A 26366-nucleotide genomic window follows, 5' to 3' on the forward strand; every position below is an offset into this window, starting at 1 on the left:
GAGGCTCTTTAGTTCTTCTTCACATTCTGCCATAAGGGTGGTGTCATCTGCATATCTGAGGTTATTGATATTTCTCCCAGCAATCTTGATTCTAGCTTGTGTTTCTTCCAGCCCAGCGTTTCTCATGATGTACTCTGCATATAAGTTAAATAAGCAGGGTGACAGTATACAGCCTTGACGTACTTCTTTTCCTGTTTGGAACCAGTCTGTTGTTCCATGTCCAGTTCTAACTGTTGCTTCCTGACCTGCATACAGATTTCTCAAGAGACAGGTCAGATGGTCTGGTATTCCCATCTCTTTCAGAATTTTCCACAGTTTATTGTGATCCACACAGTCTATATTATATATAATATATATATTATATCATATAATATCAATATATCAATATATATACATATCAATATATAATATATAATATCATATATATCATATAATATTATATATCATATAATATATAATAGTATATATGATATATATAATATATGATATATATGATATATATGATATATGTAATATATATAATATATAATATGCACATAATATATATATTGATATATTACATTATATATTATATATTATACAGATATTATATTTTATATTATATATTACATGATATATATGGTATATAATGTATACAATATAATATATATTTTATATATTATATATATTATATATATTATATATTATACTACTAGTATATAATATATAATAATATATATTATATAGTATATATTATATATTTTATATGTAATATTTATATAATATTTTATATTATATATTATATATCAAATATATTTATATTTTGCATTGATCACTGAAAAGTAGTCATTTCTTTGCATTGATCACTGCCATGGTAAATAGTACTTAGCTGAAAAATTAAGGGTTAAATAACAGAAGATTTAAATGAGAATACTAAGATCATGCTTTCTTTTGTAAAGGTGTCATTCATTTCCATTGTTGATAACTTTGTTTTACTTATAGTCATGATGGAGCTTCAAAACTTACTTATAATTGTAGTTATACTGTAATTTGGGGGAAAGTTTGCTTGTAAGGAACACAAACCCACTCAAATTGGGGATATTTCATTTTCCCAAGTGTAGGAACTACATGGAGGCCTCAGGAATGAAGGGAAAGTGTTAAATTTCTATGCTCTTTGTCTCTCCTTTCTCTAAGATTGTGTGGTCCTCATACATGCTTCTTTCTGCTCCATCTGGAGACCAAGTTCTTTTCTGTAAAACTTTTGTACTGTTACTTTGTACTTTTATCTTGCACATAGAAACCAACTCTGATACCGTTACCTTTTAGCTTTAAGGCTGAGGACCACTGATTTCAGTTTTTGATGCTCCTGAAGATCTAATTCTCTGGTGGGAAAATGTATTAGCTTATATTGGGTCTGGTTCTGTCCCTACCACCTGATTGAATAAGCTGAAAACAGGATCATTCAATATAAACATGGCTACATAGGCAACTTATTCAGCAGAGTCTGTGGATAGCATGTCCAAAGAAGGGAGAGTGGGTTGGAAAAGTGTTCTATACGTTTTTCCTATAGAATGTCAACCTATCATACTGAGTTGTCATTGGAATGACTATTGTCATGAAGAATTTTTTTTTCTTTTGGAGGTCGAATATCTATCTATACCCCTATTAGAAAAAGTTAAAATTATGAGAATCTCACTGAAAAAGAAAGGTGTTCTTAATGTAACAAGAACAACAAATAAACAGCCAGCAAATACTTCCGAATTCCTGCTTTGCTAGACTTTGTGCTAGGTTCTGGTAACATGTTGGTGCCTTAAACTATACACACATACACACGTTCTCTCTCTCTCCTTCTCCCTCTGTCTCTGACCTATTAAAATAAAAGAGGGTGTTCAGTCACTAAGTCATGTTGGACTCTTGCAACCACATAGACTGTAGCACACCATGCTTCCCTGTCCTTCCCTATCTCCCTGAGTTTGCTCAAACTCATGTCCATTGAGTAGGCGATGCCATTCAACCATCTCATCCTCACCCTCTTCTTTTCCTGTCCTCAATCTTTCACAGCATCAGGGTCTTTTCTAATGAGTCGGCTCTTCACATCAGATGGCCTAAGCACAGGTGCTTCAGCTTCAGCATCAGTCCTTCCAATGAGTCAGGGTTGATTTCCTTTAGGATTGACAGGTTTGATCTCCTAGCTGTCCAAGGGACTCACAAGAATCTTCTCCAGCACCACAATTTGAAAGCATCAGTTCTTACGCACTCAGCCTTCTTTATGGTCCACCTCTCCCACCCATATGTGATTACTAGAAAAATCATGGCTTTGACTATACGGAACTTTGTTGGCAAAGTGATGTCTCTGCTTTTTAGTATGCTGTTTAGGTTTGAAAGAGGGTGAGTGACAATAGTAGATACATGTCAGATTAAGGCAAAGAATAAGCAAAGATTGACAGCTTTGTCTTCCTCAAATAAGAAAGAGATAAGTGATGAGTAGTTACACCTTTTATCTGTAAAGATATTTTTCTTTCTTTTACCTTCCTTTTTTCTGCTCTCTCTTCATTCTCTTCCCTCTCTCCCTAGTTCTTTACTTCCTTTCTTTCTTTATAGATGTTAGCATAATAAAGCCCTTTCATGTAATCCATGCCCCTATAATTTTGTCATTAACTTAGGGGATATTTTCAATATAAATTTCATTGTATGAAAAATATATAATTAAAACACATCTCCTATTTCTTCATCTTGATTTTTCTCTTCTTCTAGATTGCAGAAAAAACGGAACTCAAAATAGCCGAGTCTCGAGAAGGTTATAGACCTATTGCTAAACATTCATCAGTGTTATTCTTTAGCATTGCAGACCTGGCTAACATCGATCCCATGTACCAGTACTCTCTCATCTGGTTTGTGAACCTTTATATCAACTCTATTCATGACAGGTAAACATTCTCTAGCGTCATTCATTCTCCCTAGGTTGTATTTTCACCATCCTTTCTATTTAAAATATATGACTTTTCTTATTATTTATATAATACACATTCATTATTGATCATTACAAAATATGGGAAAGTGAAGGAATGAAGGAAGAAGTGAAGGAAAGAAGAAAGGAAGGATGGGAAGGAAAGGAGGAAGAAAGGGAGGAAGGGAGGCAGGAAGGAAAGAAAGGAGAAAGCAAGCAAGCAGACCTCTCTTTATTCCAAGTTTTACTTCACTCCTACTCAAGATTTAAGCATAGAGGGATTAGCTTTAGTCCTTTCCCCGCCTTTAAATATTTTGCTAAGGCAATAACCTATCTTTGCTAGCAACTCCAGTTTATCTTCCTCCAGCCTTGAGGTCCCTAAGAAGTTTCAGCTCTACATTTCTAATCATTTGCTAGATGTTTTCACTTTAACCAATTAATGAATGTACACAGATCTTGGAGTTAGACTGGAGTAAGGGATTAAATTTCAGTTCTGCCACATGATAGCTACATGAATATAGGCAAGACAGTTAACTTTTCTGTAATTGCCTCAATTTTCCTTATCTATAAAATAGGGATAATAATAGTACCTACCTTTAAGAGTTCTTTTGAGAATTAAAAGATAATATTTGTAAAGTATTTTTAACAATGTCTGGCATTAAGTAACTTGTTAAGTAGAAAAAAAAATATGATTTGAGCCTAGCGTATGTGTTCTACACGGGCTGTTGGTAGAACAGTCTTTCCTGAGTGATTGAAATTCCTAAGCTTTCCCAGCTGGGATTTGGAATTTGAATTAACTCATGCTACATGATGGAAGATATTCAAGCTGAAGAATTGACATAAAGGTCAATAACAAGTCGATGAAGATGTGAAGTCATCAGAACCCCCATGTAACATAGTGCATCCACTTTGGAAACATTTTTAGAAGTGTATATATCTGAATCACTGTGCTATACGTCAACTATACTTAAGTTAGAAAAAAATAATGCTGCAGTAAACGTAGGGGTACACATATCTTTTGAGTTTGTGTTTTTTTGAAGTTTTTTAGGGGTAAATACTCTGAAGTGTAATTGCTGGATTGTATGATAGTTTTATTTTAATTTTTTTGAGAAACCTCTGTATTGTTTTTCATAATGGCTGTACCAATTTACATTTCCACCAATAGTGCATGAGGATTCCCTTCCAATGATAACATCCTCTATAACTATAGTATGGTATCACAACCAGAAAATTTACATTGGCACAATCCAGAAAGCTTATTCAGATTTCACCATTTTTTTATATGCACTCATGTGTATGTATGTGTGTATGTGTGTGTGGTTTCATGCTTTTAACAGTGGTTATTTTGATAAAATAAAACTTGTATGTTAATTCATATATAACTTATATTTTCTTAGCTTTACTTGACTCAATGTATTTTCCTTTTTTTAACCTTTCAGTAACAAATCCAAAATTTTGGAAAAGCGCCTAAGATATTTAAATGACCACTTTACATACAACCTATATTGTAATATATGCCGATCACTATTCGAGAAGGACAAGCTACTGTTTTCCTTTTTATTATGTGCCAATCTTCTTTTGTAAGTTACTTGCTTTTTCTTAATTATAAAAACCTACCTGGAAAACCTAATCAGTGGCTTCTCACAGTAGGATATCATGTTTTTTTACTCTGCTTAGTCATGAATTTAGTTGTTCATTTCTCTCTAGTAGTGTTGGTGTTTTTATGTTTGATTTTTAAAATTTGGGTTATACAAAAGAACTCAAAAAATGTTCAACAGTCTAGTAAATTCCTACACAGCAAAGCAAAAACCTGTGTAACTACCATTCATATCAAGAAATAGTTTTCTTCAGGGAATTCCCTGGCGTTCCAGTGGTTAGGACTTGGCACTTTCACTGCTGGGCCTGGTCAGAGAACTAAGATACCACCGTGTGGTGTGTGGCATGGCCAAAAGAAAAAAAAAATAAGGTTTTTAGATTGGCTTCTTTCACTTAATATTCATTTAAAGTTCTCTGTGTCTTTTCATGGCTTGATGATTCATTTCTTTTTAGCACTAAGTAACATTTCATTGTCTGCATATACTACAGTTTATCTGTTCACCTACTGAAGGACATCTTGGTTGCTTACAAGTTTTGAAAAGTATGAATAAAACTGCTGAAATCATTTGTGTGCAGGTTTTTGGGTACATGTACGTTTTAGCTTATTTAGTTAAATACTAAGTGTGATTGCTGGATTGTGAATAAGCATATTTAGTTTTTTTAATTATTTTTTAATTGAAGGATAATTGTTTTACAGAATTTTGTTGTTTTCTGTCAAACATCAGTATGAATCAGCCATAGGTATACATATGTCCCCTCCTTCTTGAACCTCCCTCCCATCTTTCTCCCCATCCCAGCCCTCTAGGTTGATACAGAGCCCCTGTTTGAGTTCCATGAGTATGGAGAGAGTAACATGGAAACTTATATTACCGTATGTAAAATAGATAGCCAATGGGAATTTGCTGTATTTAGTTTCGTAAGAGACTGTCTTCCAAGATACTCCGTATGGCACCTCAGCTTTTTAGGAATCTTGGCTTGTGGTCCTTGGAGTCCTGAATGTTGATACTGACCCATATTCTGAAAGAAGCAGGAACTCAGAAGCCAGCACATATTGAGCAGAATAAAGTGCTGGAGGAGTAATTTACTTTCTTACTTATGGGACCATTAAATTATTAAAAGATTTTCCTTCTTGACTCATATTTTCTCTGTGAAAATTACTTTGAAAATGGGTCCTAAGTGGAAGTTTAAACCCATTTTACATAACAGGTCCCAGAAGAGACCCAACAGCATATAGTGTACATCTCATAATCCATTGCATTCTATCAGCAGTCAATGAGATTTCCTGTTGCTTCACAACCTTGCTAGCATTTGGTCTTGTCAGTGTTCTGGAGTTCACCATTCTAATAGATGTGGAGTATTGTCTTGTTTTAATTTTCAGTTCACTAATGATACATGATAATGAAGTTTGCTTATTTGCTATCTTTATATCTTTTTGGTGAGGTGTCTGTAAGGGCTTTTGTCCATTTATTAATCGGTTTGATTGTTCATTTTTTATTGTTGAGTTGGGTGACAGTCCTTTATCAGATACATCTTTGGGAAATATTTTCTCCCAGCGTGTGGCTTGCTTTCTCATTCTTTTGACAGTGTCTTTTGCAGAGCAAATGTTGTAAAGTTTAGTGAAGTCCATCTTATCAATTCTTTCTTTCATGGATCGTGCCTTTTGTATTGTATCTAGAAAGTTATTGCCATACCTAAAGCCTCCTAGATTTTTTCCTATGTTCTAGGAATCTCATAGGTTTGCATTTTACATTTAGGTCTGTGATCCATTTCAAATAAATTTTTATGAAGGGTATATATCTATATCTATATCTAAATATCTATCTATATAATTTGTATATGTTTTTCTTATTTTCCTTTCTTACACAAAGGGAATACACTATTAATGTTCTTTTGCACCTTTTTCTATTAATATAAATGGAAGTTACTCGATAGAGATACCCTTTTGTCTTTTCAGCTTTATTAGATATAATTGATATATCATGCAGTCTCCCCATTGTAAGAATACAGTTAGATGAGTTTTTTGTACACTTATACAATTGTGCAACCATAACCAAAATCCAGTTTTAGGATACTTCTATCATCCCCAGAAGTTTCCTTGTGGCAATTTAGTCAACTCCTGCTCCTACTACCAGCCCCAGTAACACTCATCTGCTTTCTGTATCCATAGTTATTCCTATTCCAGAAATTTTATGAATGAGACATTCAGTTCAGTTCAGTTGCTCAGTTGTGTACGACTCTTTGAGACCCCATGAACCGCAGCACGCCAGGCCTCCCTGTCCATCACCAGCTCCCGGAGTCCACCCAAACCCATGTCCATTAGGTCGGTGATGCCATCCAACCATCTCATCCTCTGTTGTCCCCTTCTCCTCTTGCCCTCAATCTTTCCCAGCATCAGGGTCTTTTCAAATGAGTCAGCTCTTCACATCAGCTGGCCAAAGTATTGGAGTTTCAGCTTCAACATCAGCCCTTCCAATGAACACCCAGGACTGATCTCCTTTAGGATGGACTGGTTGGATCTCCTTGCAGTCCAAGGGACTCTCAAGAGTCTTCTCCAACACCACAGTTCAAAAGCATCAATTCTTCTGTGCTCAGCTTTCTCTGTAGTCCAACTCTCACATCCATACATGCCCACTGGAAAAACCATAGCCTTGACTAGATGGCCCTTTGTTGGCAAAGTAATGTCTCTGCTTTTTAATATGCTATCTAGGTTGGTCATAACTTTCCTTCCAAGGAGTTAGTGTGTTTTAATTTCATGGCTACAATCACCATCTGCAGTGATTTTGGAGCCCAGAAAAATAAAGTCAGCCACTGTTTCCACTGTTTCCCCATCTATTTGCCATGAAGTGATGGGACTGGATGCCATGATGTTAGTTTTCTGAATGTCGAGCTTTAAGCCAACTTTTTCACTCTCCTCTTTCACTTTCATCAAGAGGCTTTTTAGTTCTTCTTTACTTTCTGCCATAAGGATGGTGTCATCTGCATATCTGAGGTTATTGATATTTCTCTCGGCAATCTTGATGGCCCAGAATATGATCTATCTTTGTAAATGTTCTATGTGCTGTTGAAAAGACTGTGTAATTTAGCTGTTCTTGGGTGGAATGTTCTAAAAAGTCGAGAAGGTTAAGATGGTCCATATATCTTCTATATTCTTATTGCTTTTCTATTTGTTCAACTATTGAGAGAGATTTGGAATCTCTGCAGAGATTTCTCCTTGCAGTTCCATCAATACTACTTTGTGTTTTGATGTTTTGTTGTTAGATGTGTAAATGATTAGGACTGTTAGGTTCATCTGATAAATCGATTTGACCTTTTAAAATCCCTGGTCATACCATTGCTCTGAAGTCTACTTTGTAGCCCCTCCAGCTTTCTTTTGAGTACTGTTAGCATCATATATATTTTTCCATACTTTTACTTTTAACCTATTTGTTTTATATTTAAACTATATTTGTAGATAGCATGTAGTTGGGGCTTACTTGTTATATCAAATCTGATAATCACTACCTTTAATAAAATTATTTAGACTGTTTATATTCAATGAGATAATAGAGTTATATTTAAATCTACCATCTTATGATTTTATTTTCTGTTTTGCCAATCTGTTCTTTATTGCATTTCCTCATTTTCTGTTTTTCTTTGAGTATTTTTGTGATTCCATTTATCTCCTTTGTTCATTTATTAGCTATAATTTTATGTTTTATTATTTTAGTGATTTGTTAGGGTTATAGTATATCCTTTGATTTGCATATGTGTATGACAGGTATTGGAGAAGGCAATGGCACCCCATTCCAGTAGTCTTGCCTGGAAAATCCTATGGACGGAGGAGCCTGGTAGGCTACAGTCCATGGGGTCGCTAAGAGGCGGACACTACTGAGCGACTTCACTTTCACTTTTCCCTTTCATGCACTGGAGAAGGAAATGGCAACCCACTCCAGTATTCTTGCCTGGAGAATCCCAGGGACGGCGGAGCCTGGTGGGCTGCCGTCTATGGGGTCGCACAGAGTCAGACACGACTGAAGCGACTTAGCAGCAGTAGCAGCAGCAGCGTGACAGGTATAAAGTAAAAGGTATAAGGGGAGAGAGAAAAGTATATATATATTTATGTGTGTGTGTATGTGTATATATATATATATATATCATATATATATAAAAGATCTTAAAACAATATACTTTCATCTCTCCCTTATAGCTTTTGTTTTATTGTTATATATTTCACTTGTACATATGTTATAAAGCCTGCAGCATATTGCTCTTTTGCTCTAAATAGTCAATTATTTTTTAAAGAGACAAATTATAGGAAAATACCTTTTATGTTTATCTACTAGTTAACCATTCCTGATGCTCTTTATTCTTTTTTGTTGATTCAAATTTGCATCTCCTTGAAGCTTCCTTTAACATTTCTTATAGTATAAGTCTTCTGGTAATGATATACTTTCAGTTTTTTTAAACCTCAGAAAAAGTCAGTGAATTTTTCTTTCAGATTTTAATTTTTTATCTCTGGAAGCTTCATTGATTATTTTCTTTATATTGCCCACTTCTCTCTTCATTATGTTCATGTTTCGCTCTCACTCCTTCTGCATATTTATAATAGCTCTTTTAACATTCTCGTCTGCTTGTTATATCATCTCTACCACTTCTATGTCTGTATCTACATACTCATTTTTCTCCTGGTTATGGATGATATGAATTTAACTTTGGTAAATGCTGTGTTTTTTTAATTTATTTCTCTAAAAGCTCTAGACTTTACTTTGCGTGTACTTAAATTACACTGAATCGTTTGACCTTTTCAAGCCTTTTTTTTTTTTTTTACACTTTCTTACAGCAGTTTTAGAATAGACTTTATTCTACAGCTAGGCTAGCTTCACTACTAAAGTGTAATCCCTCCAGTGTCACCACTGAATTGTCCTGGTGTTCAATCAAGATTCAACTCTAGTTGGCAATAACTCATATCTTAAGTCCTGTGTGAGTTTTGATAGCTACTTAGTTTACAGCTCCCCAGATATTCTTTGCCTGGGTCATGGAGTTTTACCGTCCACATACATAACTTGGCATTTAATGAAAGAATCAAGAGGATATGTATGCAGATTTCTGGAGCTCCTTTTCCATGAATCTCCCTCCCTCTGGTACTCTGCCCACAAATTCCAGTCACCTTAGCCTTCCTTAACTATGACCTCTTTCTGTTCACCTCCACAGTACTCCTAGTTTCTGATTTTGATTTCCCCCTCCCCCACTTTGTAGTCTGAAAGTGCCTCCAGGCAGATAGCTGAGGCAATCATAGGGATCACCTTGTCTCCTTTTTTTTCAGGTACCACAGTCCTTCATTGACTATTATAATTTCTAAAAATAATTGTTTCTTTGGTTTTTTTCCTCTGGTTTTTCTAGTTGTTAATAGCAGTAGTGTAAGTCAGTTCTGATTGTTTTATCCACGCTATAGAAGCAGAAATTGATTTCATTTAATGTTAAAACAACAGTCCTTATTTTGGGACCACAGGGCAAAGAAAGAGATTGAATACCAAGAACTGATGTTTCTTTTAACTGGAGGAGTAAGTCTTAAGAGTGCTGAGAAAAATCCTGATCCAACTTGGCTACAGGATAAAAGCTGGGAGGAAATTTGTCGTGCAAGTGAATTTCCTGCCTTCAGAGGACTCAGGTACTTGTTTAAACATGATGACTTAGCACTGTATGGTAATGGGTAAATCTGTAATCTGGTGATCTTTAAAAAACAGTTCTAAAACTGTCTTGATTCATCGCCTCATTCAGTGATCTCTTTTAGTTTTTCTCAGTGAAAGGATAATTGTTAAGCTTTTCTTTCCATTAGGGATCATTTTTATGACAATATATCTGAATGGCGGGAGATCTATGACAGTAAGGAGCCACACAATGCTAAATTTCCAGCACCAATGGATACAAGGCTAAATGAACTACAGAAAATAATCATTCTTCGGTGCTTAAGACCTGATAAGGTAAAAAACAAATGGGTTCTATTTGGAACCCAGATAATTTGCCACTTATAAAATACTAGGTTTAAAGTTACTATTATTTGGTACTTTAACCTTCATTTCAGATGCTCAGATGGTTTCACTGAGGTCCTTGGATCTGTAGGTTTATAGTTTTCCTCAACTTGAGAAAAACTTTGGCTATTATTTCTTCAAATATTTTTTGCCCATGGTTTCAATTAAATATATATTACACTGCTTGATGAGGAGGGCATGGCAACCCACTCCAGTATTCTTGCCTGGAGAATCCCCATGGACAGAGGAGCCTGGGGGCCTACAGTCTATAGGGTCATACAGAGTCCGACACGAGAAGTAACTTAGCATGCATACTACTTGATATTATACCACAGGTATCTGATACTCTGGTAATTACTTTAAAATTTTTTGTATCACTTTGCCTCAGTTACACAGTTTCTATTGTTGTCTTTAAATGTGATGATTTCTTCTTTTGTAGTGTCCAATCTGCTATTGTTGTTCATTCGCTAAGTTGTGTCTGACTCTTCGTGACCCTATGAACTGCAGCACACCAGGCTTCCCTGTCCTTCACTGTCTCCCTGAGTTTGCTCAGACTCATGTCCATTGAGTCAGTGATGCCATCCAACCATCTCATCCTTTGTCTCCTGCAAAGTAGACAGGCTCTAAATGGCTAAAAATCTGCTTATTTAAGCTATGTTTAAAATAGTTGACTATGTAATATTTTGAATTTGGTGCCGATGGACTTTTGAGATAACAGGTTTTAGCGTACTGTGAAAAATAAACAATCTAGGGATGAGTACACAGAGGCTATTGTTGTCCCATTTATTTAACCATCTGATAAGAGTGGCTCAGATGGTAAAGAATCTTTCCTGCAATGTGGGAGTGCTAGGTTCGATCCCTGGGTTAGGCAGATCCCCTGGAGAAGGGAATGGCTACCCATTCCAGTATTCTTGCCTGAAGAATCTCATAGACAGAGGAGCCTGATGGGTTACAATCTATGGGGTTGCAAAGAGTCATACACAACTGAGCAACTAACACTTTCACTGGTAGGTGAAAAATGGCATCTAATATAATTATAATCTGTATTTTTCTTATTTTTAAGTATTAGGGTATAGACTAAGCTGCTGGAACAAAGAAACCTAAAATACAGTAGTTTAAATGAAATAGAAGTTAATTTCTATCTTTCCTAATAGCCCTGAGCAAATGCTTGAGGGCTGGCAGGGTACAGAGGTTCTTATGATCATCTAGAGACTCAAGTTTCTTTTCTCATGCTAAAGAAGTCTCCTGAAGTTTGGTCCTTGTCAGCGAGATTGAAGCTAGCTCATGAACAACACGTCTGTTGAACAGGAGAAGAGAGTGTTGAAGGCAAACAGTTTCCTTATAAAAATAGGGTCTGGAAGCTCCATATATAATTTCTATTTGTATTTCTCTGACCAAAACTTAGTCACTTGGCCACATCTAGCTGCATGAAAGGCTGGGAAAACTTGGGGTTCTATTACCAAAAGGAGACACAGAATGGGACAGTTTGCAGTCTCTGCTATACTGAATGAGGTCGAGCATCCTTTCACATGTTTAAGATCCATTTCTATTTCATTTTCTATAAACTGTTTCTCTTCTTTGCCCATTTTCTCTTGGATTGTTAGTCTTGTCCATTACTTTATAGGTACTTTTTATTTATTGGGAAAACTAGTACTTTATCTATGATATACTGCATGTTTTTCTTGTCCATTAGACTCATAGTTTGCTCTTTGTCAGTTTCCAGGAAAAAAGTTGTTTTGTGAGGTAAAAATTACTCTAAAGATTGTATATTTTCTCTCTTCAACAGATAACTCCAGCTATAACTAATTATGTAACTGACAAACTAGGGAAAAAGTTTGTAGAGCCTCCACCATTTGATTTGACAAAGAGTTATTTGGATTCAAATTGCACCATTCCCTTAATTTTTGTGTTGTCTCCAGGAGCAGATCCCATGGCCAGTAAGTGCATATACTATCAACTTTTGTTGTTGTTTCATCACTAAGTTGTGTTCGATTCTTTTGTGACCCAATGTACTGTAGCCTGCCAGGCTCCTCTGTCCATGGAATTTTTCCAGGAAAGAATACTGGAGTGGATTGCAAGTTCCTTCTCCAGGGGATCTTCTGACCCAGGGATCAAACCTGTGTCTCCTGTGTCTCAGGTGGACTCTTTACAACTGAGCCACCAGGGATGCCTACTGCCAACTTTAAGAAATTATAAATCATCTTGTTCAGTATCTATTTCCTGGATGATTATAAATCACTTAGTAAATTTGGTATTTATAAGGAAAAGTAATAACTAGAATTTTTCACAGTTAAATACTTGTATATACTGAAACAAAGCATATTTTATAATTTTAGAATAAGCAGTGAAACCATTTATTTTTATGCCCTCTTAGGCCTGCTAAAATTTGCAAATGATAAAGCTATGTCTGGAAATAAATTTCAAGCTATTTCACTGGGACAGGGACAAGGACCCATTGCAACAAAAATGATTAAAGCAGCAATAGAGGAAGGAACTTGGGTTTGCCTACAGAATTGTCACCTCGCTGTCTCCTGGATGCCCATGTTAGAAAAAATATGTGAAGATTTTTCTCCTGAAGTCTGCAACTCATCCTTTAGGCTTTGGCTCACAAGTTACCCATCTCCAAAAGTATGTTTATTTCTTATGGATTTTAGCACATTTATTTGGTTAACTATTACATTGTATATCTTAAATGTTTAACATTAAGAGATGTTAAAAATATTTCTGGAGTCCTCTCTTATACCTACTTGTAATCCACTATTGTATGCATTTTTAAGACTTGAGTTGGTTATCTAGAGTAATGCTCTTTGTTTATTTTGTCTCAGTTCCCAGTAACAATTCTACAGAATGGAGTCAAAATGACTAATGAACCTCCTACTGGTCTTCGGCTAAATCTCCTCCAATCTTACCTCACTGATCCAGTTTCTGATCCTGAGTTTTTCAGTGGATGCGAAGGAAAGGAACTGGTAATATTCAGCCTCTGGAACTTTTAAAATGTGTTTTACAGTGAAAAATATGAGAACATAAATATTTTATTTGATATTAAACTTTGTGCATTTCCTAAGAAGACAGAAATTGTACCTATCTTGTTCATCATTTTATTCCCAATAGTTTGTGTTATGCTCCACTTGTAGTAGATATTCAAATAAATATTTGTTGAGTGAATAAACTGTGGAAAATTCTGAAGGAGATGGGAATACCAGACCACCTGACCTACCTCTTGAGAAACCTGTATGCAGGTCGAGAAGCAACAGTTAGAACTGGACATGGAACAACAGACTGGTTCCAAATAGGAAAAGGAGTACATCAAGGCTGTATATTGTCACCCTGCTTATTTAACTTATATGCAGAGTACATCATGAGAAATGATGGGCTGGAGGAAGCACAAGCTAGAATCAAGATTGCCAGGAGAAGTATCAATAACCTCAGATATGCAGATGTCACCACCCTTATGGCAGAATGTGAAGAAGAACTAAAGAGCCTCTTGATGAAAGTGAAAGAGGAGAGTAAAAAAGTTAGCTTAAAGCTCAACATTCAGAAAACTAAGATCATGGCATCCGGTCCCATCACTTCATGGCAAATAGATGGGGAAACAGTGGAAACAGTGGCTGACTTTATTTTTCTGGGCTCCAAAATCACTGCAGATGGTGATTGCAGCCATGAAATTAAAAGATGCTTACTCCTTGGAAGGAAAGTTATGACCAACCTAGACAGCATATTAAAAATCAGAGACATTACTTTGTCAATAAAGGTCCATCTAGTCAAAGCTATGGTTTTTCCAGTAGTCATGTATGGATGTGAGAGTTGGACTATAAAGAAAGCTGAGCACCAAAGAATTGATGCTTTTGAACTGTGGTGTTGGAGGAGATTCGTGAGAGTCCCTTGGACTGCAAGGAGATCCACCCAGTCCATCCTAAAGGAGATCAGTCCTGGGTGTTCATTGGAAGGGCTGATGTTGAAGCTGAAACTCCAGTACTTTGGCCAGCTGATGTGAAGAGCTGACTCGTTTGAAAAGACCCTGATGCTGGGAAAGATTGAGGGCAGGAGGAGAAGGGGACAACAGAGGATGAGATGGTTGGATGGTATCACCGACTCAATGGACCTGGGTTTGGGTGGACTCAGGGAGTTGGTGATGGACAGGGAGGGCTGGCGTGCTGGGGTTCATGCTGTCACAAAGAGTTGGACATGACTGAGCGACTGAACTGAACTGAACTGAGTGAATGAACATATCTTAGTTTGTACAAAAGTCCATCAGTGCCTTTGATTAAGATGATTAAGACCCAAGAGTAGCAGTCTATTTTCACATTATTTTTTATTGTTTCAAAAATATGTGTGTTAGGTACTAGATATAAGGCAGTGAGAATAAAATAGACACCTCCACCACCAAAAAAATCTTTCTTCATGGAAGTTCTAATAATAATGTATTGACGTATTAATAACACTCTTCAGTGTTGTTGTTCAGTCCCTAAGTCATGTCTGACTGTTTGCGACCCCATAAACTGCAGCATGCCAAACTTTCCTGTCCTTCACTATCTCCCTAAGTTTGCCCAAACTCATGACCATTGAGACAGTGATTCCATCCAACCATCTCATTCTTTCTCACCCCCTTATCCTCCTGCCCTCAATCTTTCTCAGTATCAGAGTCTTTTCCAACGAGTCGGTTCTTTGCATCAGGTGGCCAAAGAATTGGAGCTTCAGCTTAAGTACCAGTCCTTCCAATGAATATTCAGTGTTGATTTCCTTTAGGATTGACTGGTTTGATCTCGTAGCTGTCCAAGGGACTCTCAAGAGTCTTCTCCAACAGCACAGTTCGAAGGCATCAATTCTTTGGCGCTCAGTTCAGTTCAGTCGCTCAGTTGTGTCCGACTCTTTGTGACCCCATGGACTGCAGGACTCCAAGCTTCCCTGTCCATCAGCAACTCCTGGAGCTTGCTCAAACTTATGTCCATTGAGTCGGTGATGCCATCCAGCCATCTCATCCTCTGTCATCCCCTTCTCCTCCCGTCTTCAATCTTTCCCAGCATCAGAATCTTTTCTAATGAGTCAGTTCTTCTCATTAGGTGGCCAAAGTATTGGAGTTTCAACTTCAGCATAAGTCCTTCCAATGAATATCCAGAACTGATTTCCTTTAGGATTGACTTGTTTGATCTCCTTGAAGTCCAAGGGACTCTCAAGAGTCTTCTCCAACACCACAGTTCAAAAGCATCAATTTTTCAGTGCTCAGCTTTCTTTATATTCCCAACTCTCACATCCATACATGACTACTGGGAAAACCATAGCTTTGACTAGACGGACCTTTGTCAGCAAAGTAATGTCTCTGCTTTTTAATATGCTGTCTAGATTGATCATAACTTTTCTTCCAAGGAGCAAGCGTCTTTTAATTTCATGGCTGCAGTCACCATCTGCAGTGATTTGTGAGCCCAAAATAATAAAGTCTGTCACTGTTTCCATTGTTTCCCCATATATTTGCCATGAAGTGATGGGACCAAATGCCATGATCTTTGTTTTTTAAATGTTGAGTTTCAAGCCAGCTTTTTCAGTCTCCTCTTTCACTTTCATCAAGAGGCTCTTCAGTTCCTCTTCACTTTCTGCCATAAGGGTGGTGTCATCTGCATGTCTGAGGTTATTGATATTTCTCCCAGCGATCTTGATTCCAGTTTGTGCTTCATCCAGCCTGGCATTTCGCATAGTGTACCCTGCAAGTAAGTTAAATAAGCAGGATGACAATATACAGTCTTGATGTACTCCTTTCCCAATTTAGAACCAGTCTGTTGTTCCATGTCCAGTTGTAACTGTTGCTTCTTGACGTGCATACAGATTTCTCAAGAGGCATGTAAGGTGATCTGGTGTTCCCATCTCTTTAAGAATTTTCCACGTTTGTTGTGATCCACACAATCACAGGCTTTGGTGTAGTCAATAAAGCAGAAGTAGATGTTTTTCCGATACTCTCTTGCTCAGCCTTCTTTTATTTATCTTCTTCAATGTATCTGTATGTAAAACATACAGCCTTAGGTCCTCACCCTTCTTTAATTTATCTTCTTCAATGTATCTGTTTGTAAAACAGTTTTGCACATGGTATTGAGGACAGTAGCAGTTCCAATAAATAGCACTCTCCTTCTCTGCCCAAATTCTTACCAGTTAAGAAACAGGAAAAAAGTATAAATATATGGGAACCAAATTATAACCTTAATTACTGATATAGATTAGGTTGGAAGATTTGGCTTGTATCTGTGAAGAAATGAACTTAATATTACAGAAGCCAGAATGAAGCAGATTTATCTACCCAGAGGAACAAAGGAAAACTTCCTTCCCAGCAGGAAGCTCACGTCTAAGAGAGAAAAGGGAAGGATGCTTCCCTACATGGAAGGAAGCATCACTACTAAGAGAAAACCATCCTCTCCCTTTACACACAATGCATGCTATGATATTTATCATATTTGCCTGTTTGAACTGGAAAAAGAATGATATTGCAGATAAAGGGTCGAATTCTTTGGAAGCCAGCTCGTTTCTTTCTGCTTGATGATGCTTTCTGTGTGACCCCAGTTCTGATCAATAATTTTGTTTGTAATTCTGGGACAAAGGGAGGGTTTTAGCTGGAAAAAGGACTTAGTAGAGTGGAGAAGGTGGTATGGTGATCCTCCTACCCATCTTATGATTGCTTCTTTATGTCTTTAGTTGTGGAAAATCTTTTCTGCTATTCTTCAGGTTGTTCTCATAGATAGCTGCTCTGTAAGTAGTGGTAATTTTGGTGTGTCAAGGAAGGATATGAGTTCAGGGTCTTCCTATTCTGCCATCTTGGCATGTCTCTACAGCACTACTGCATTTTATTAACGTGTAGTGTTATTGCAGTTTGTCTAGCTTTGGAGGGTTTTGTTAAGTCATAAGATTTCTGTTTGTTTTAATATAAAGTGCCCACTGTTAACACTCTGGCTTCTTCCCCTCAGACTGTTCCCTGAAGGTACAATTACTCATTCTTTTCAGTGCCACAGTCCTCATCAGATTCTGTGTGATCCTTGCCTACCTGGCTAGTTTTCCTGCCAGATTACAAGGCCCTGGTAATTTGAGGCTTTGTTCATTCTTTTCTCTGTCCCCCCTGGTGAATGGCTCCAAGCAGACGCTCTGTTGCCTTTGGTGGCCTTGTACCCAGCTAGCTGCGGTAAGATCCATAGTAGGTTCTTAAAACATGGAGTCTGTTTAAGCAGGGTTTGTATCTGTGGCTGATGTAGGGGGCACTGAGGCAGTGTGTGAGCTGTTTGCTATGTGGACACAGCAGTGAGGTCTGCTTAGGCCTCTATCTGCAGCTTTCCAAACTGTCAGTGTACAAATGCAGACTAAGGGCAGTGCATACGTGTTTGTACAAGATGTAGAAGTCATGAGATTAATATTTTTTATAGTAAGCATTATTTTAGATAGTCTTTCTAAATAAAAGTTTGTAGAGATATATGATCATAGAATCTCACAATGAAAGGTCATCAGCCCCCTTCATTTTAATGATGGAAATCTGATCAGAATTTTCTCTTGTTGCACATTTTTGTCTTAAAGGCTTGGGAGAAGTTGCTGTTTGGAGTTTGCTTTTTTCATGCGCTTGTGCAGGAGCGAAAGAAATTTGGTCCTCTTGGGTGGAATATTCCATATGGATTTAATGAATCTGACTTACGCATCAGTATTCGACAACTACAGGTAAAATTAGAAAGACTGATATTGATGGGGGATCACTGTGTACCAGGCCCTAGGCAATTCCCTTCACTTAGAATAACTTATTCACTTCTCTCAACAACACGAATAGTTGGCTGGATGGCAGTAATAATTATTACAAAGGATATTTTTCCCTCTGAGTTTTTCTGCCGCAAATAATGGGATTCAAACTGATCCAAGCTGGCTTAATCCATAATGAAACTTTTTATCTCACGTGCAAAAGAGTTGCAGAGGAAAGACAGACTCTGGAGTGAGTTTTTCAACAAAAATGTTGCTATCAAAGGCCCTAGTTCTTTCTTTTGGCAGTGCCTTCCTCATTGTTGGCTTTATATAGGTCCTCACTATACTCTCCTCTTAGCTTCCTCTTGGTCAAATCTACAATTTAGCTCTATCAGTCAACAAAAACAGTAGAAAAGGAATTTATTGAAAGAATATTGTATAGGTCACAGAATCACCAAGATGGCTGGACAGCCATGGCATCCAGTGTCATATCTAGAATCATACCATGTCTGATAAGAACATTCCTTCTACCTCTGTTAAATATTAGACACCGCAGCCCTCATAGGTGCCACTAAGACTTTCATCTGCTACACAGTCTCTGATGTCATCAAAAAAGATCTTTTGCTGTCCCTGCTTCTTTTCACACTAAACTCCAGTTGGATGGCTACATATGAGATTCCAAGCCCAGGTCATAGGCCTAGGCTTTAGCCATAAGGGGACTGAGAAAGTGCGTGATCAGTTTTTTTCAGTTTCTGTAGACTTGCAATGAAACATGAGATGCGTGAGATGGTCAGCATCCTCCGACAAACAAAAGAACAAATGTCCACTCTAAATTCCTACTCACTCAGACTTTGAACTAGGCACATTACTTACATTAGCTGCATGAATTCTAATCCTCACAGCAACACTGTACAGTGGGTATTATCCCTGTTTTGGAGAAAACCAAAGCTAAGAAGTAAATTTACCCACTGAGGTAGGATTTGAACTTCAAGTCTGTCCCACTCCAGTACTTTCCCATCATTTCTGTCATGTTTTACCAACCATATTAATCCAACTAGAGAACCACAGGATACTGTATGTTCTGCCTCTTTGCTGTGATAAGGGCCTTAACAACATGAGGCTTTAAGACAACATTGATGGTAGTTCTTCCAGCCCCACTTCCATGTGTATAGATTGATCGCTGACTGATTGATTGATTGATTGATAGGTATTTAAAGCCATGTTAAAATGGAAATGAAATGAAACACTCTATGGTTTTTCTCATTTCATTTTTGCTTTATTTCAGTTATTTATCAATGAATATGATACAGTTCCATTTGAAGCGATCTCTTACCTGACTGGAGAGTGTAACTATGGAGGAAGAGTGACAGATGACTGGGACAGACGTCTCCTCTTAACCATGCTGGCTGACTTTTATAACCCACACATAATCGAAAATTCTCATTATAAGTTTTCTCCTAGCGGAAACTATTTTGCCCCTCCCAAAGGCACTTACGATGAATACATTGAATTCATTAAGGTAACTGATATCACTGAAAATCAGGTTAGATTCAAGTGTGATTTTTTTAAAAGCAAATAGTGAAGTAGTCCCTCATGATGTATAGAATTAGACAAGTATTAGGTACAATCAGCTTTCAATACAGTGTTTTTTTGTTTCTAGTAGTTATTGAAAATTGGAAAAGTTTGATCCCTCTGTTTGATGTTTAGTTGATTTTTAACCCTTTTCGGTTTGCACGTGTCTACCTTATGAATTAACATACCCAATTAAGCTGTAATGCTTGTTGAATTTATTTTCTGGTAGAAACTTCCTTTTACTCAACACCCTGAGATATTTGGATTACATGAAAATGTTGATATCTCCAAAGATCTTCAACAAACGAAAATCCTCTTTGAGTCCTTGCTCCTCACCCAAGGAGGCTCCAAACAAACAGGATCCTCAGGAAGCACTGACCAGATTCTACTAGAAATTACCAAAGATATTCTCAACAAGGTAATATTTAGCTTAAAATGTGTTACTTGGAATATAATATAAATCAAAATGGCACAGAAATGTCAATCTGAAAACTCCAGGTAGCAACGTTATGCCTGAGTGAGATACTTTGCTTTTCTGAACATTAGTTTCCAAACTGGAAAAGTGGTGATCATAGTACCACCTGTGTAAGGTTCTTGTGAACATTCAGGGTATTATTAATTTGAAGTGCTTTGCATAATGCCTGGAAAATGTTAATTTCCTAGTAGCTAGAGTTGTGGAGCTACTGAATATATGATTTCTTATCATTTCTAAATAAAAATGGTGGGCCTACTCTTTTTTTAAATGGGGAAAACTGTCTGAACTTGCCAGTTCAAGAATGGAATGTTTTTTAATCTATACCTTCAGAAGTGAGGAGGCACAGGGAGATAAGAGCAGCACTAAATTAGCAGCTACAGCGTCCCCCCCCCATACTGCATTCCAGTGTGCTTAGCCCTGGTAGAATGGAATGATGCTCTCTCTTCTCACTTTTTTCTGCCTTAAATTGAACAAAGAACTACTAAGAGGACTTTATGGTCCCAAGCACAGATCTTCACAACTCCTCTCCAGGATGAGTACTATAATTATCCCCGTATTTCAGCATCAGGCACTCTGACAGAGCACAGCCTGACCCTGCTCCATCTCCCTTGTAAGTCCACAGATGGCACTTGGTCTATTCTCCCAGTCGGTACCCTTGCCTTACACCACTCCTTAAGCAGAGCCTACTCACACTTAGAAGCTTAAGTCTGGCTGTGGCCACTGGAGACAAGTAGTGAGCGACATTGCCTGCTGCCCTAGGGTGAAAGCAAACTAATGTTCTCCCGCCTCTACCTGTGGACTGCTACTTCTCACCCCCAGACCCTTCTGCTTGTGTGGTTTATCTCTTTAGAGAAAGGTTCTTGTCCTCCCAAAATGGTGGCTCTTACAAGATCCCAACAGGAAGTTACCTGGCAGTGGCATATGGGACTTAATTGGGGTAGAGTGGTTGTGCTGACCAACCATTGGTGTCATACTTTGAATGATGCCACCTAGTGTGACTTAGAATTCTTTTGCACCACCAAGGACCATCACTTGAGGACAGTCTGGGTGCTCAACTTTTTAGTTTGACACCTTCCTCATAGGGAAATTTCTCATAGGGAGATTCCTCTAAGAATGCAAATGCCAGTGACAGGGGGCTTGCTCACAGCCCCAAAGTCCTCGCTATCACTTCTTCTCAACCATCTCTGAGATGCCAAATTAAAATCAGACACTCAGTGACTTTCTTTCTCCCTAAGCCCTGGAACCTTGCTACACTTACACACTAATTATTTGGTAGTGGTATAAACAAAGCTATTTTGAGCCTGTTGATAATTTATTGAAATAAATATAAAACAGTTGTGAAATGATATATCAGTTTTATTAATGGAAAATAAAATCCAATTTGCAAAAGAAAATTACACAACTTTTTAGAAATGTGTATATTCTACTCAGTGCTATATCCTATAGGAAAGAGCATGGGCCTTACTGTTAGAGACCTATGGATTTAAACAGACTGCTTCTGAATTGTGTACCTTTAGGCATTTACTTCACCTCTCTGTACTTAAATGTTCTCATCTGTAAAATGGAGATAACGATGGCCACCTGAAACTGTATGGAAAGGATTACATAATATTTGGAAAGCACTTAGCATAATTCTTGGCACATAGTAAATGCCTGATGTTAACTATTATTATAGCAGAATGAAACTGTTCATTTTGAGAGTGATATGTGATGTTCAAATTTTATTCTCTTAGCTACCAAGTGACTTTGACATTGAATCAGCACTGCTCAAGTATCCTGTGAGATATGAAGAGAGCATGAATACTGTGTTAGTGCAAGAAATGGAAAGATTTAACAAGTAAGGAGCTCTACACCCAGTGATTCAGAAAGCTACCAACCAAAGTTGATAAAAAGATACACCAGGTTGAATCAAAATTTTAAGAAAAAATTATCAAAACTTGCCATTTTGTTAGAATTTGTCTCCTTTTTTAGAGTTGCATACTGCCCCAGAAGGGAGCATATCTTTTCTAATGTAAAAATGATGATGAAAAAAGAGATCTGCTATTACTGGTTAAAAATATTCATTAATCATAATTTTTCATCCATCCATTGCTCTTCTCCTCAGGAAATAAAGCTGGAATGACCATTATCTAAGCCTATGTATAGATACATATTTAGTCATTTTTCTGCCCACTTTCTTCCTAAGTCTAATCTACGTTGGTTAGGTACCCTAAAATAGCAAATAGGTTATTTTCAATTTTTAAATTGAATTTTCTAAAGCTCAATACTGGCTTAAGGAATGGAGAATTGTTTTGGTTATGAATTTTCTAGTGTTTCCAAGTTTAACTTTCCAGACTTATTGATTTTTTAAAATAAAACACATTAAAACCGTATGATGCCTTAATGAATTTAGTATCTCATATACAAAGACCATCTAGACTTGCCTGGTGGCTCAGTTGGAAAGAATCTGCCTGCCAATGCGGGAGACATGGGTTTGACCCCTGGGTCAGGAAGACTGCCTGGAGAAGAAAATGGCAACCCACTCCAGTATTCTTCCCTGGCAGATCCCATGGACATAAGAGCCTGGCAGGCTACAGTCCGTGAGATCGCAAAGAATCAGACATGGTTGAGCAACTAAACAACAACAACAATACAAAGACCATGTGTATTTATACATAATAACATATTGTCTCGCAGTTGTTTAGGCTTATAGCCTAAAACCCTCACTTGAGGTATATTTATGATGTTCTTAGAATTTTGGGCCTAAGTGGGAAGCAAAGTACTTATAAGGATATGAATGAATATACACTTTAGATTTTTATTCAGTGTTTCCAAAGTTTCAACCATTGCATTGTCCCTTTATAACTTTTCCCGTATTTGCATGTCACCTGTAACATTATTTACATGATATTTTTCCTTAAATCATTCTCTGTTTAAATTAGCCTGGTCTTAAGCAATAATACCCAGAAAGCAATTTAATGTGCAAGTTATATTATTTTCTATATTTAAAAATGCATATGTAATAATTAAAATGAAAAATGTTCATCCAAGTATCACCTAAAATTACTTTACATCATGAAGTGGGAGGTGACCACATTTGGGGAAATACTCCCGTAAAGCCGTGAATGATATCCTGCTCTTTCTTCTGGATAGACTGTATATTGATATTTATTATCATATGTATGATGATGACACAATTGCTTTCCTTGCAGCTTAATTAAAACTATATGCAACACTCTACGGGACCTTGAAAAAGCTATTAGGGGTGTGGTCGTGATGGATTCTGCGTTGGAGGCACTGTCTGGCAGTCTGCTTGTTGGAAAGGTTCCAGAAATATGGGCGCAACGCTCATATCCAAGTCTTAAACCCCTAGGAAGTTACATCACAGATTTTCTAGCCCGGTTGAACTTTTTACAGGTTAAAAGTTATATGTAATTTATACATACTATATCATTTTTCTGCTTGACTGAAGAGATACTAGAAATTGTCTGTGGTCACTTGAATGTCTCTGAGTTAGATGGAAATGGATAAGTAGTTTCATGGTAATCTAACCGAAATTTTAGAGTATTGAGAAGTACACGTATTTCAAAGTGCTAAGTAGAAAATTAAAATTTTGTGTTACCCAAACTCAAGTAATACATGACAGTTATATTTCTGAAGATTCTGTTTGTGGTTTCTGTGTCCACAACTGGTCTTATGATTTTGATGCTGACAGTAAATCACAAAAAGAGGCTGAGGCTTGGATTAATCAATAATTGGCCATTATATAGAAATCAGTGCGTCTTATCTCTTATCTCATAAAGCCAGGGAAAAGGTGAGTGCTTTGAAATCTCTAAACCATTCACCCCGCAAACTCACAGGTAAAGGATATGTAGGCAGCACACCGTTCTCCTCCACAACTCCTCTGCTTCTCCCCGTCCTACGGTTGATACTTACATGAGGGTAGTTGGTGGGGAGAGCCCCCAGAATACATTTTGGAAATTCATATATATGATCTTTTAGTTTTCAGTTGCCCCTTATTGTATGAAAGCTCTATTAGTTTTACTACAGAGGCTAATAATAAAACAGCCATATTTGTGAAGATGTGGATAGAGAGGCTTTCTCATAAACATTCCTTTTTAATTTTTGCCAGTCTGATAGGTCAGTCATATCTTATTGTTTCAATTTGAGTTTATTTGATTTTTAGTGAGGCTGTGCTTCTTTTTGTATGTGTACTTGCCATTTGTCTTAATATTTTCTCCTGTGAATTGCTATTCATCTCCTTGATCAATTTTTCATTGGACTATTTTTGTTTCTTTTTATAAAAATTTTAAAGGTTACTTTCCATTTATAGTTATTACCAAATATTGGCTTTATTCTCCATGTTGTACCAAAATCCTTGAGCCTGTCTTACCACCCAATAGTTTCTGCTTTCCGGTTGTCCATCCCTATATTGCTGCCCATCCCCCCAACTGGCAACCACTAGTTCTCTATTTTTGTGAGTCTGCTTTTTTTTTTTTCCTATATTTACTTAGTTTGTTGTATTTTTTAGATTCCATATATAAGTGATATCATACAGTATTTGTCTTTGTCTGACTTATTTCACTTAGTGCAACATACTTCAAGTCCATCTTTGTTGCTTCAAATGGCAAAATGTTATTCATTTTAATGGCCAAGTAGCATTCCATTGTATCTGTATATCCTGTCTTCTTTATCCATTCATCTATTGATGGACACTTAGGCTGCTTCCACATATTAGCAATAGTAAATAATGCTGCTATGAACATCAAGGTGCATGAATCTTTTCAAGTTAGTGTTTTTTTTTCCCCAATATATATCCTAGAGTGGAGTTTCTGGGTCATATGTTAGTTCTCTTTTTAGTTATTTAAGAAACCTCCATACTGTTTTCCATAGTGCCTGCATCAATTTACATTCCCATCAACTGTGTACAAGGGTTCCCTTTTCTTCACATCTTCGCCAACATTTGTTATTTATGTTCATTTTGGTGATAGCCATTCTGACAGGTGCAAGGTGGTATCTCATTGTGGTTTTGAACTTGCATTTCTGTGATGATTAGTGATGCTGAGCATCTTTTCCTGTACCTGTTGAACATCTGCATCTGCTGTTCGGAAAAATGTCTGTTCAGTTCTTCTGCCCATGCTTTAATTGGGCAGTTTGTTTGATGTTGATGTGTATGAACTACTTATATATGTTGGGTACTAATCTCCTATTGGTTGTATCATTTGCAAATATTTTCTCCCATTCAATAGGTTGTCTTTTCATTTTGTTGATAGTTCCCTTTGCTATGCAAAAACTTTTAAGTTTAATTAGGTCCAATTTGTTTATTTTTGCTTTTATTTTTTTACTTTAGGAAACAGATTAAAAAAAATACTGCTGCAATTTATGTGCGTGTTCTGCCTGCGTTTTCCTCCAGGAGTTTTATACTGTGTGGTCTTACATTTAGGTCTTTAATGCATATTGAGTTTATTTTTTTATATGGTATTAGAGAATGTTCTAATTTCATTCTTTTACATGTGGCTGTCCAGTTTTCCCAGTAACAATTATTGAAGACACTGTCTTTTCACCTACTAATGATTCTTAGAATTAACAAATTAAACAAATGAGTGGTCTGGAGTTTTTCCCCCCCTTTTCTCATTTCTCTCTCACCGTTCACCTTGCTTATCTTCCTTTCCTCCAGCCTGTGCCTTTATTGTTTAAGTTTTTTGCACACTGGCTGGCATCTCAGATTAAATCCAGGATCCGACATTTAGTATATATGTGACTTTGAAGAAGATACTTGTCGGGAGCCGCGTTAGGCATTACTGACAAAATGGAGGCACGGCCCCAACCCCGTCTCCTCATCCCGCAGGCACGGTCCCAGGATGAAGGAGTTAGGTCTTGTGATTCTGACTTGTCCTTTCCTTCCTTTGGTTGAGTTGGCTGGAAAGAATGTTAAGGTCCTTATTGTTCTTGCTTGAGAAAGCACAAAGCCTTCTGCAGTTGCCCAGGAAATAATCCATAAAGTTACATTTGTTCAAGGACCTTTACAAAGAATGTTCCAGGATGAGCACGTAGGCTGCAGCTTGAGGCCATGGGAAAGATTGTTATTGAGACCTGCTTGTGAGGGAAATGTTTA

At 37.1% G+C, this 26366-nt stretch overlaps 1 protein-coding gene across 1 annotated transcript in view; it reads left to right on the forward strand.

Moving 5' to 3' along the window:
* Positions 1-26366, forward strand: part of DNAH12 (dynein axonemal heavy chain 12) — a 188842-nt gene that overhangs the window by 156066 nt on the left and 6410 nt on the right. The window contains exons 59-70 of the mRNA XM_081524814.1: positions 2734-2906; positions 4366-4506; positions 10011-10169; positions 10338-10482; positions 12317-12467; positions 12905-13158; positions 13356-13496; positions 18073-18210; positions 19511-19744; positions 20027-20215; positions 22006-22109; positions 23464-23668. Of these exons, the coding sequence (XP_081380940.1) occupies positions 2734-2906; positions 4366-4506; positions 10011-10169; positions 10338-10482; positions 12317-12467; positions 12905-13158; positions 13356-13496; positions 18073-18210; positions 19511-19744; positions 20027-20215; positions 22006-22109; positions 23464-23668 (2034 nt within the window). The remainder of the gene's footprint in view (positions 1-2733; positions 2907-4365; positions 4507-10010; positions 10170-10337; positions 10483-12316; positions 12468-12904; positions 13159-13355; positions 13497-18072; positions 18211-19510; positions 19745-20026; positions 20216-22005; positions 22110-23463; positions 23669-26366) is intronic.

This window comes from Giraffa tippelskirchi, chromosome 9, assembly GCF_054371585.1.
Source record: "Giraffa tippelskirchi isolate mGirTip1 chromosome 9, T2T-mGirTip1v1.2.pri, whole genome shotgun sequence".
In the NCBI taxonomy this organism is placed as follows: Eukaryota; Metazoa; Chordata; class Mammalia; order Artiodactyla; family Giraffidae; genus Giraffa; species Giraffa tippelskirchi.